Source organism: Leucoraja erinacea, unplaced genomic scaffold (assembly GCF_028641065.1).
Source record: "Leucoraja erinacea ecotype New England unplaced genomic scaffold, Leri_hhj_1 Leri_991S, whole genome shotgun sequence".
In the NCBI taxonomy this organism is placed as follows: domain Eukaryota; kingdom Metazoa; phylum Chordata; class Chondrichthyes; order Rajiformes; family Rajidae; genus Leucoraja; species Leucoraja erinaceus.
Window position 1 is genome coordinate 26 of NW_026576940.1, and position 11,672 is coordinate 11,697.

Below are 11,672 nucleotides of genomic sequence, written 5' to 3' on the forward strand. Positions count from 1 at the left end.
ATAGAGCATTATTATATATCGTAGCGAGTTATTGTGTGTTTTGCGTGTTCTAGTGTGTTATAGTGTATTATAGTGTTATTGCGTGTTACAGTGTGTGATAATGTGTTAAACGGTATCATAACGTGTTAATAGTGTACGTTTGTTATTATTTGGTAAAGTGTATTATAATGAGTGTTAAAGTTTGTGATGTCGTTGTCGTGTACTATGGCGTCTTAGTGAAGCGTATATTAGAATGTTATAATGTTGTCTGATAATTTACTGCGTACTATTTTGTAGCTGGTTATAAATGCTATCATCTATATAATACATATAGCACACTATATTACCGCACAAAACACAGTGACCAACTACTACAACACTATACTTCACACTATACCAGACTAACACTATAATACATTTAACTAGGATCTGCTGTAACACAGTATAAAACAGTTATAGCTCCAGCACTAGCTCCAGCTCCAGCTCTAATTGTAGCTCCATCTCCAGCTCCAGTTCCAGCTCTAGCATCTCCATATCTATCTCTATCTCCAGCTCCCTCTAACTCTAGCTTTAGCTTCCTCCAGCTCAATCTCCAGCTAGCTCTTGCTCCATCTCCAGCTGTATCTCTAGTCCAATCTCCAGCCATTTGCAGCTCCAGCTCTAGCACCACCTCCATTTCCAACTCGAGCTCCATTTCCAGCGCCATCTCCAGCTCCAGTTCCAGCTCGAGCTCCATGTCCACCTCTATCCCCGGCTACAGGTGGAGCTCCAGGTCCATCCCCAGCTCCATCTCGAACTTTAGCTCCATCCCCACCTCCAGTTTCTTCTGCATCTCCAGCTCCATTGTCAACTGCATCTCCATCATCAGGTGTAATAGATAGAGCTCCATCTCCAGTTCCATGTTCACCTCCATCTCCAGCTCCTGCTCCGTTTCCATCTCCAGCTCCAGCTCAAGCTCTCACCCCACCTCAATCTCCAGCTCAATCTCCCGCTCTAGCTCTAGATCTCCAGCTGCATCTCCAACTCTAGATCCCGCTCCAGATCCAGATCGGAGCAGGAAATGGAGCACGAGATTGTGCTCCATCTCCAGCTGGGGATGGAGCACCATCTCGTGCTCCATTTCCTACTCCAGACCTAGCTCCAGTTTCAGTTCCATCTCCATCTCCTGTACCTATCCCAATCAGCTCCATCTCCATCATCAGCTCCAGTTCTAGATTTAGCTCCATCTCCAGCTCCAGCTCTAACCATCTCCAGCTCAATCAACCAGCTCTGGCTGTTGCTCCATTTCCAGCTGAACTAGCTAGAGCTCTATCCCCAGTTTCATCTCCATCTCCAGTTCCAGCTCCAGCTCCATATCCAAGTCTAGTTCTAGCCCTAACTCCAGATCCACTAGCTCCAGCTCCATCTTCAGCTCCAGTCCCATCTCCATCTGCACCTCTAGCTCCAGGTCCAGCCCCAACTCTAGCTCCAGCTCTAGCACTAGCTGCATCTCCATCTCTAGCACCATCTTCAGGTCTAGCCCCAGCTCAATCTCCTGCAGAATCTCCCGAGATAGCTCTAATTCCATCTCCAGCTATCTCCAAATCTAGTTCCAGCTCCATCTCCAGCTCCAGCTCAAGCTCTAGCCCCATCTCGTGCTCCATTTCCTGCTCCAGTTCCAGCTATAGCTCCACCTGAATCTCGTTCTATCTGCATTTCCGGCTCCATTCCAGCTCCAACATTCCATCTCCACCTCCACCTCCATCTCTAGCTCTAGCTCCATCTGCAGCTCCAGCACCATCCACAACTAGCTCCATCTCAATCTCCAGTTCTGGCTCCATCTCCATCTACAGCTCTAGTTCCATCTCCAAATCTAGCTCCAACTCTAGCACAAGGTCCATCCACAGCTCCATCGAGCTCCATCTCCAGCTGTAGCTCTAGCTCAATCTCCAGCTCCATCTCTAGTTCTAGCTCTATCTCCAGCTCCAGCTCAAGCTCAAGCTCCATCTCCAACTGTATATCCAGCTCTAGCTCCAGCTGCGTCTCCACCTCTAGCTCCGTCTTCAGCTCTAGCCCCTGCCCAATTTCCAGCTCAATTTCCTGCTCTAGCTCCATCTCCAGATGCATCTCCAAATGTATCTCCCGCTCCATCTCCATTGCCATCTCATGTTCTATCTCCATCTCCAGCTCCATTCCAGCACTAGCCCCAGCATTTAATCTCCAGCTCCATCACCAGATGTATCTCCATCTCGAATTCCATCTATGACCATCTCCAGCTCCATTTCCATCTCCAGCTCAAGCTTCAGCTCCATCTCCAGCTCCAGCTCTAGATCCATCACCACTCCATCGTGGAGATAGTGTTGGAGATAGAGCTGGAGCTGGAGCTAGAGAGTGATAGAGATGGAGCTGGATAAAAACATTGAGGTGGAAGCTGTAGATGGAGACGGATCTGGATCTGGATCTGGAGATGGAACTGGAAATTTCGTCACTTTTTGCGTGCTGAATTTTCATCGCTTTTTACGTCCTGAGGTTCGTCGCTTATCGAGTGCTGAAATTTCGTCGCTTTTAGTATGCTGAATTATCGTGGAGGTGGTGCTAGAGCTGGAGCTGCAGATGGCTGGAGATTGGATTAGAGATACAGCTGGAGATGGAGCAAGAGCTGGAGATTGAGCTGGAGGAAGCTAAAGCTGGAGGGAGCTGGAGATTTTGTTACATTTTTGTTACTTTTCATGTGCTTATAAATTTCGTCACTTTTCTCCTTCTGAAATTCAGCCCCTTTTATGCGTACTGTAATTTCGTCGCTTTTCTCGACCTGAATTTACGTCGCAATTGGTTTTATAAATTTCCGTCGCCATTCGTATGAACAATTTACGTTGCTTTTTGCGTCCGGAAGGTCCTGCCCTTTTCGCGTGATATATTTTCATCGCTTTTCGCATGCTGAATTTTCATCACTTTTCTTGTCCTGAATTTTTGTTACTTTTCATGTGCAGAATTTTCATCGCTTTTTTGCATGCTGAATTTTCTTCACTTTTCGCGTCCTGAATTTTCGTCACTTTTCGTGTAATGAAGATTCGGCACATTTTGCATGCTGAATTCATCGATTTTCGCAGATTTTCGTCCGGATCTGAATTTTTGTCGCCTTTCATGTTTTGAATTTTCATCACTTTTTGTGTGCTGAATGTTCGTCGCCTTTTGTGTGTTGAAATTTCGGCGCTTTTCGTGTGCTGAAATTTCGTCGGTTTTCACCTGACATTTAGTTGCATTTCACGTCCTGAAGTTTGTCAGTATTCGCCTCCCGAATCACGTCGCTTTTTGCGTCCTCAATTTTCCTCCCTTTTCCCATCCTGAATTTTTGCAACTTTTGGCGTCCCAAAACTTCGTACCTTTTCGAATCTGCAATTTATGTACCTTTCTGCGTCCTGAATTTTGGTCCCGTTTTGCATCCTAAATGATTGTCACATCCTGAATTTTTGTAGCTTTTCGTCTGCTGAATTTTCGCATCCCTAAGGTTTGTCGCTTTCCGTGTGCTGAATTTTCGTCTCTTTTCATGTCCTGGGTTTTGGTCGCTTTCGGCTGTTTGAATTATCGTCGCGTTTTCTGTCTTTTGTTACTTTTTGTGGGCTGAACTTTTGTCGCTTTTCGTGTCCTGAATTTTCATTACGTTTTGCATTCTGAAGGTTTGTCGCTTTGCGAGTACTGAATTTTCGGCGTTTTTCACATGCTGAATTTTCGTCACTTTTCCTGTGCTGAAATTTTGTCGCTTATTGCGTCCTGCAATTTCTTCGCTTTATGCATCCTGAAGGTTGGCTTCTTTTCGTGTCCTGGATTTATGTCGCATTTGGCGTTTTTAATTTTCTTCACCTTTCGCGTCCTGAATTTTCGTCGCTTTTCGCGTCCTGAAGGTTTGTCACTTTTCGTCGTTTTTCATGTCCAGAATTTACATCGCTTTTCTCGTTCTGAATTTTCGTCTTCGGACCTTTGAATTTTTGTCGCCTTTCGTGGGCTGAATTTTCATCACTTTTTGTGTGCTGAATGTTCGTCGCCATTTGTGTGATAAAATTTCGGCGCTTTTCGTGTGCTGAAATTTCGTTGGTTTTCACCTGCTGACATTTAGTTGCATTTCACGTCATGAAGTTTGTCGGTTTTCGCCTCCTGAATTACGTCGCTTTTTGCGTCCTCAATTTTCCTCCATTTTCCCATCCTGAATTTTTGCAACTTTTGGCGTCCCAAATTTTCGTACCTTTTCGAATCCTCAATTTATGTACATCCTGAATTTTGGTTCCGTTTTGCATCCTAAATCATTGTCACATCCTGAAATTTTTGTAGCTTTCCATCTGCTGAATTTTCGCATTCTTAAAGTTTGTCGCTTTCCGTGTGCTGAATTTTCGTCTCTTTTCATGTCCTGAATTTTGGTCGCTTTCGGCTGTTTGAATTTTCGTCGCTTTTCTTGTCCCGAATTTTCATTACTTTTATGTGTGCTGAATGTTCATTACTTTTCGCATGCTGAATTTTTGTCATTTTCACATGCAGAATTTTCATCGCTCTTCACGTGCTAAATTTCCATTGCTTTTCGCGTCTTGTAGTTTCGTCTCTTTTCGCGTGCTGAAATTTCATCGCTTTTTGCGTGCTGAATTTTCATTGGATCTCACATGTTGAGTTTTCGTCGGTTTTCATTTGCTGAACATTTTGTGTCCTAAAAATTTGTCGCCTTTCCTGTCCTGAAAGTGTTACTTTTTGTGTGCTAAACTTTTGTCGCTTTTCGTGTCCTGAAATTTCATCACTTTTTGCATCCTGGAGGTTTGTCGCTTTTTGTGTGCTGAATTTTCGGCGTTTTTCACGTGCTGAATTTTCGTCACTTTTCCTGTGCTGAAGTTTTGTCGCTTATTGCGTCCTGCAATTTCTTCGCTTTATCCATCCTGAAGGTTGGCTTCTTTTCGCGTCCTGGATTTATGTCGCTTTTGGCGTTTTTAATTTCCGTCGCCTTTCGCGTCCGGAATTTTCTTCACCTTTCATGTCCTGAATTTTCCTTGCTTTTCGTGTGCTGAACTTTCGTCGGTTTTCGCATCCTGGTTTGTCACTTTTCGTGTGCGGATTTTAGTTGCTTTTCATGTATTTAATTTTCGTCGCTTTACACATGATTAATTTTCATCGCTTTTCGCAGCCTGAAGTTTCTTCACTTTTCGCATGCTGACTTTTGGTCACTTTTTGCATGCTGAATTCTTGTCGCCTGTCGTGTGCTGAAGTTTGGTCGTAGTTCACGCCCTGAAATTTCGTTGCTTTTCGCGTCCTGAAATTTTTTCCCTTTTTGTGTCCAGAATTATGTCGCTTTTTGCGTCATCAGTTTCACTCCCTTTTCCCATCCTGGATTTTTGAAACCTTATGCGTCCAAAATTTTCCTCCATTTTAGCGTCCTGAATTTTCGTACCTTATCGAATCCTGAATTTTCGTACCTGTCTGCATCCTGAATTTTCGTCATTTTCTACGTCCTGAATTTTCGTCCCGTTTTGCGTCCTAAATGTTTGTCGAGTTTCACTTCCTGAATTTTTGTAGCTTTTTGCGTCTGGAATTTCGTCACTTTTCCTGTGCTGAATTTTTGTTGCTTTTCACGTGCTGAAATGTCATCACTTTTCGCATTCTGAAATTTTGTCACTTTAGGCTTCCTGTAATTTCGTCGCTTTCCTCGTCCTGAATTTATGTCGCTATTGACGTTATTAAATTTCATTTGTTTTGGCATGCTGAAATCTCGTCGCTTTTCTTGTGCTGAAATTTCGTCGCTTTTCCTGTCCTGCATTTTTGTTACTTGTCATGTGCTTAAATTTCGTCACTTTTCTCGTTCTGAAATTCTGCCCCTTTTAGGCGTATTGTTATTTCGTCGCTCTTCTCGTCCTGAATTTACGTCGCTATTGGTTTTATGAATTTCCGTCGCCTTTCGTGTTGCTTTTCGCGTCCTGAATTGTCATCACTTTTCGTGTGCTGAATTTCTGTTACTTTTCATGAGCGGAATGTTAATCGCTTTTTACATGCTGAATTTTCTTCACTTTACGCTTCCTGAATTTTCGTCACTTTTCCTGTTCATGTTCGTCACATTTTGCATGCTGAAGTTTCGTCGATTTCCGCGTCCTGAATTTACTTCACTTTTCATGTGCTGGAATTTCTTCGCTTTTCATGTCCAGAATTTACGTGGCTTTTCTCGTTCTGAATTTTCGTCTTTGGATCTTTGAATTTTTGTCGCCTTTCGTGTCCAGACTTTTCATAACTTTTTGTGTGCTGAATGTTCGTCACTTTTCACGTGGTGAATTTTCAACGCATTTCGCATGTCGCCTTCTGTGTGCTGAAGTTTCGGTGCTTTTCGTGTGCTGAAATTTCGTCGATTTTCACCTCCTGACATTTAGTTGCATTTCACGTCCTGAAGTTTGTTGGTTTTCGCGTCCTGAATTACGTCGCTTTATGCGTCCTCAATTTCCCTCCCTTTTCCCATCCTGAATTTTTGTCACTTTTGGCGTCCCAAATTTTCGTACCTTTTCGAATGCTGAATTTATGTACCTCTCTGCGTCATGAATTTTGGTCTCATTTTGCGTGTGCTGAATTTTCATCTCTTTTCACTTGCTGTAATTTCATCGCTTTTCGCGTCCTGAGGTTCGTCGCTTTTTGAGTGCTGAAATTTCATCGCTTTTAGCATACTGAATATTCGTCGCTTTTCTTGTGCTGAAATTTCGTCGCTTTCCCTGTCCTGCATTTTTGTTACTTTTCACGTGCTGAATTTTCGTCACTTTTCGTGTACTGAAGGTTCGTCATGCTTAATTTTCGTCATTTTTTGCAGTGAAATTTCGTCGCTTTTCACATCTGGAATGTTTTTGTTCTTGCCGTGTTCTGAAGTTTCGTTGATTTTCGCGTCCTGAATTTAGGTCGTTTTTCTCATTCTGAATTTTCGTCTTCGGATTTTTTAATTTTTGTCGCCTTTCGTGTCCTGAATTTTCATCACTTTTTGTGTGCTGAATGTTCGTCACTTTTCCCGTGATGAATTATCATCGCTTTTCGCATGTTGAATTTTCGTCGCCTTTTGTATGCTGAAATTTCGGCGCTTTTCGTGTGCTGAAATTTCGTCAGTTTCCACCTACTGACATTCAGTTGCATTTCACGTCCTGAAGTTTGTCGGTTTTCGCATCGTGATTTACGTCGCTTTTTGCGTCCTCAATTTTCCTCACTTTCCCCATCCTGAATTTTTGTCACTTTTGGCATCCAAAATGTTTGTACCTTTACGTATCCTGAATTTACGTACCTTTCTTCGTCCTGAATTTTGGTCCCATTGTGCATCCTAAATGTTTGTCACATCCTGAATTTTTGTAGCTTTTCGCATGCTGAATTTTCCATTCTTTATCGATTGTCGTGTGCTGAATTTTGGTCTCTTTTCACTTGCTGAAATTTCGTCGCTTTTCGTGTCCTGTGATTTTGTCGCTTTCTTCGTCCTGAATTTACGTCGCATTTTGGCGTTATAAAATTTCATTTCTTTTTGCATGCTGAAATTTCGTCACTTCTTGCGTGCTAAATTTTCATCGCTTTTAGCATGCTAAATTTTTTTCGGCGCCTTTCACATCCTGAAGTTTCGTCGATTTTTACGTCTTGAATTGACGTCAATTTTCTCGTTCTGAATTTTCATCTTCGGATTTTGAATATTTGTTTCCTTTTGTGTCCTGAATTTTCATCATTTTTGTGTGCTGAATATTCCTCATTTTTCACGTGATGAATTTTCGTCGCTTTTCGCATGTTCAATTTCCGTCGCCTTTTGTGTGCTGAAATTTTGTCTTCCTGACATTTGGTTGCATTTCACGTCCTGAAGTTTGTCAATTTTCGCGTCCTGAATTACTTCGCGTCCTGAATTACTTCGCTTTTTGCGTCCTGAATTACTTTCCATCCTGAATTTTTGTCACTTTTGGCATCCCAAATTTTCATACCTTTTGGAATCCTGAATTTACGTACCTTTCTGCGTCCTAAATTTTGGTCCCGTTTTGTATCCTAAATATTTGTCACGCCCTGAATTTTTGTACTTTTTCGCGTGCTGGATTTCCGCATACATAAGGTTTGTCGCTTTTCGTGTACTGAATTTCCGACTCTTTTCACTTGCTGAATTTTCGTCACTTTTTCTGTACTGAAATTTCGTCGCATACAGCGTGCTGAAATTTCGTCGCTTTTTGCGTTCTGAAATTTTTTCCCTTTTTGTGTCCCCTTTTTACGTCACTTTTTGCATCATGAATTTTACTCCCTTTTCCCAACCTGGATTTTTGAAACCTTATGCGTCCAAAATATTCCTCCATTTTAGCGTCGTGAATTTTCGTACCTTTTCGAATCCTGAATTTTCGTACCTGTCTGCATCCTGAATTTCCATCATTTTCTGCGTCCTGAATTTTCGTCCCGTTTTGCGTCCTAAATGTTTGTCGCGTTTCGCGTCCTGAATTTATGTAGCTTTTTCCGTCCTGAATTTTTGTCACTTTTCGTGTGCTGAATTTCTGTTGCTTTTCACGTGCTGAAATTTTATCACTTTTTGCATTCTGAAATTTTGTCACTTTAGGCGTCCAGTAATTTCGTTGCTTTCCTCGTCCTGAATTCACGTTGGTTTTCACCTCCTGACATTTAGTTGCATTTCACGTCCTGAAGTTTGTCGGTTTTTGCCTCCTGAATTACATCGCTTTTTGCGTCCTCAATTTTCCTCCCTTTTCCCATCCAGAATTTTTGCAACTTTTGGTTTTGCAACTAATTTTCGTACCTTTTCGAATCCTCAATTTACGTACCTTTCTGCGTCCTGAATTTTGGTCCCGTTTTGCATCCTTAAATGATTGTCACATCCTGAATTTTTGCATCCTTAAGGTTTGTCGGTTTCCGTGTGCTGAATTTTCGTCTCTTTTCATGTCCTGAATTTTGGTCGCTTTCGGCTGTTTGAATTTTCGTCGCCTTTCTTGTGCCGAATTTTCATTACTTTTTGTGTGCTGAAATTTTGTCACTTATTGCGTCCTGCAATTTCTTCGCTTTATGCATCCTGATGGTTGGCTTCTTTTCGCGTCCCGGATTTATGTCGCTTTTGGCGTTATAAATTTTCGTCGCCTTTCGCGTCCTGAATTTTCTTCACCTTTCGCGTCCTGAATTTTCGTCGCTTTTCGTGTGCTGAATTTTCTTTGCTTTTCGCGTCCTGAAGGTTTGTAACTTTTCGTGTGCGGATTTTAGTCACTTTTCATGAGCTGAATTTTCATTGCTTTACACATGATGAATCTTCATCGCTTTTCGCACCCTGAAGTTTCTTCACTTTTCGCATATTGACTTTTTGTCACTTTTTGCATGCTGAATTCTTGTCGCCTTTCGTGTGCTGAAGTTCGGTCGCATTTCACATCCTGAAATTTTGTCGCTTTTCGCGTCCTGAAATTTTTTCCCTTTTTATGTACTGATTTATGTCGCTTTTTGCGTCATCAATTTTACTCCCTTTTCCCATCCTGGATTTTTGAAACCTTATGCGTCCAAAATTTTCCTCCATTTTAGCCTCCTGAATTTTTGTACCTTTTTCGAATCCTGAATTTTCGTACCTGTCTGCATCCTGAATTTTCGTCATTTTCTACGTCCTGAATTTTGTCCCGTTTTGCGTACTAAATGTTTGTCGAGTTTCGCGTCCTGAATTTTCGTAGCTTTTTGTGTCCTGAATTTTGTCACTTTTCCTGTGCTGAATTTTTGTCGCTTTTCACGTGCTGAAATGTCATCACTTTTCGCATTCTGAAATTTTGTTACTTTAGGCGTCCTGTAATTTCGTCGCTTTCCTCGTCCTGAATTTATGTCGCTAATTGGCGTTATGAAATTTCATTTCTTTTTGCATGCTGAAATTTCGTCGCTTTTCTTGTGCTGACATTTTGTCGCTTTTCCTGTCCTGCATTTTTGTTACTTGTCATGTGCTTAAATTTCGTCACTTTTCTCGTTCTGAAATTCAGCCCCTTTTAGGCATACTGTAATTTCGTCGCTTTTCTTGTACTGAATTTACGTCGCAATTGGCTTTATGAATTTTCGTCGCCTATCGTATGCACAAGTTTCGTTGCTTTTCGCATCCTGAAGATCCTGCGCTTTTCGCGTGATATATTTTCATCGCTTTTTGCATGCCGAATTTTCATCACTTTTCGGGTGCTGAATTTTTGTTACTTTTCATGTGCGGAATTTTAATCGCTTTTTGCATGCTGAATTTTCTTCACTTTTTGCTTCCTGAATTTTCGTCACCTTTCATGTTCGTGTTCGTCACATTTTGCATGCTGAAGTTTCGTCGATTTTCGCGTCCTGAATTTACGTCGCTTTTCATGTGCTGGAATTTCGCCGTTTTTCATGTCCAGAATTTACGTCGCTTTTTTCGTCTTTGGTTTTTTGAATTTTTGTCGTCTTTCAAGCCCGTTTTGCATCCTAAATGTTTGTCGCGTTTCGCGTCCTGGATTTATGTATCTTTTTGCGTCCTGAATTTTGACACTTTTCGTGTGCTGAATTTCTGTCGCTTTTCTCGTGCGGAAATTTTTTATCACTTTTTGCATTCTGAACTTTTGTCACTTTAGGCGTCCACCAATTTCGTCGCTTTCCTCGTCCTGAATTTACGTGGCTTTTGGCGTTATGAAATTTCATTTCTTTTTGCGTGCTCAATTTTCATCGCTTTTCACGTCCTGAGGTTCGTCGCTTTACGTGTGCTGAAATTTCAACGCTTTTAGCATGCTGAATATTCGTCGCTTTTGTTGTGCTGAAATTTCGTCGCTTTCCCTGTCCTGCATTTTTGTTACTTTTCAAGTGCTTAATTTTTCGTCACTTTTGTCGTTCTGAAATTCAACCCCTTTCGGCATACTGTAATATCGTCGCTTTTCTCGTCTATGAATTTCCGTCGTCTTTCGTATGCATAAATTTTGTTTCTTTTCACATCCTAATGTTCTGCGCTTTTTGCGTGATATATTTTCATCGCTTTTCGCATGCAGAATTTTCATCACTTTTCTTGTGCTGAATTTTTTTGTTAATTTTCATGTGCGGAATTTACATCGTTTTTCGCAGACTGAAATTTCGTCGCTTTTCACATCTGAAATGTTGTTGTTCTTTTCGTGTCCTGAAGTTTCGTTGATTTTCGCGTCCTGTATTTACGTCGTTTTTCTCATTCTGAATTTTCATCTTCGGATTTTTGAATTTTCGTCGCCTTTTATATGTTGAAATTTCGGCGCTTTTCGTGTGCTGAAATTTCGTCGGTTTTCACCTCCTGACATTCAGTTGCATTTCATGTTTCCCATCCTCACTTTTCCCATCCTGAATTTTTGTCACTTTTGGCGTTCAAAATTTACGTACCTTTCTGCGTCCTGAATTTTGGTTCCGTTTTGCATCCTAAATGTTTGTCACATCCTTGAATTTTCGTCGCTTTTCACGCTGAATTTTCGTCTTTTTTTCTGTGCTGAAATTTCGTCACCTATAGCGTGCTGAAATGTCGTCACCTTTCTTGTACTGAAATTTTCATCACTTTTGTGTGCTGAATGTTCGTTACTTTTCGCGTGCTGAATTTCCATCGCTTTTTGCATGCTGAATTCTCATCGCCTTTTGTGTGCTGAAAATTCGTTGCTTTTCGCGTCCTGAATTTTTGTCACTTTTCTTGTGCTGAATTTTCGTCGCTTTTCACATGCTGAACATTCATCGCTTTTCACAGGCTGAATGTTCGTCGCTTTTCATGTGCT

At 41.5% G+C, this 11,672-nt stretch overlaps 1 protein-coding gene across 1 annotated transcript; it reads left to right on the top strand.

Annotated features, from left to right (window-relative positions):
- Window positions 1–1,008: 1,008 nt before the first annotated feature.
- Window positions 1,009–11,212, top strand: LOC129695224 (uncharacterized; the record flags this gene model as incomplete). Its single annotated transcript, XM_055632000.1, has 1 exon — window positions 1,009–11,212. A coding segment is annotated over one exon (648 nt), but the record flags the coding sequence as incomplete, so codon positions are not given.
- Between the last annotated feature and the right edge of the window lie 460 nt (window positions 11,213–11,672).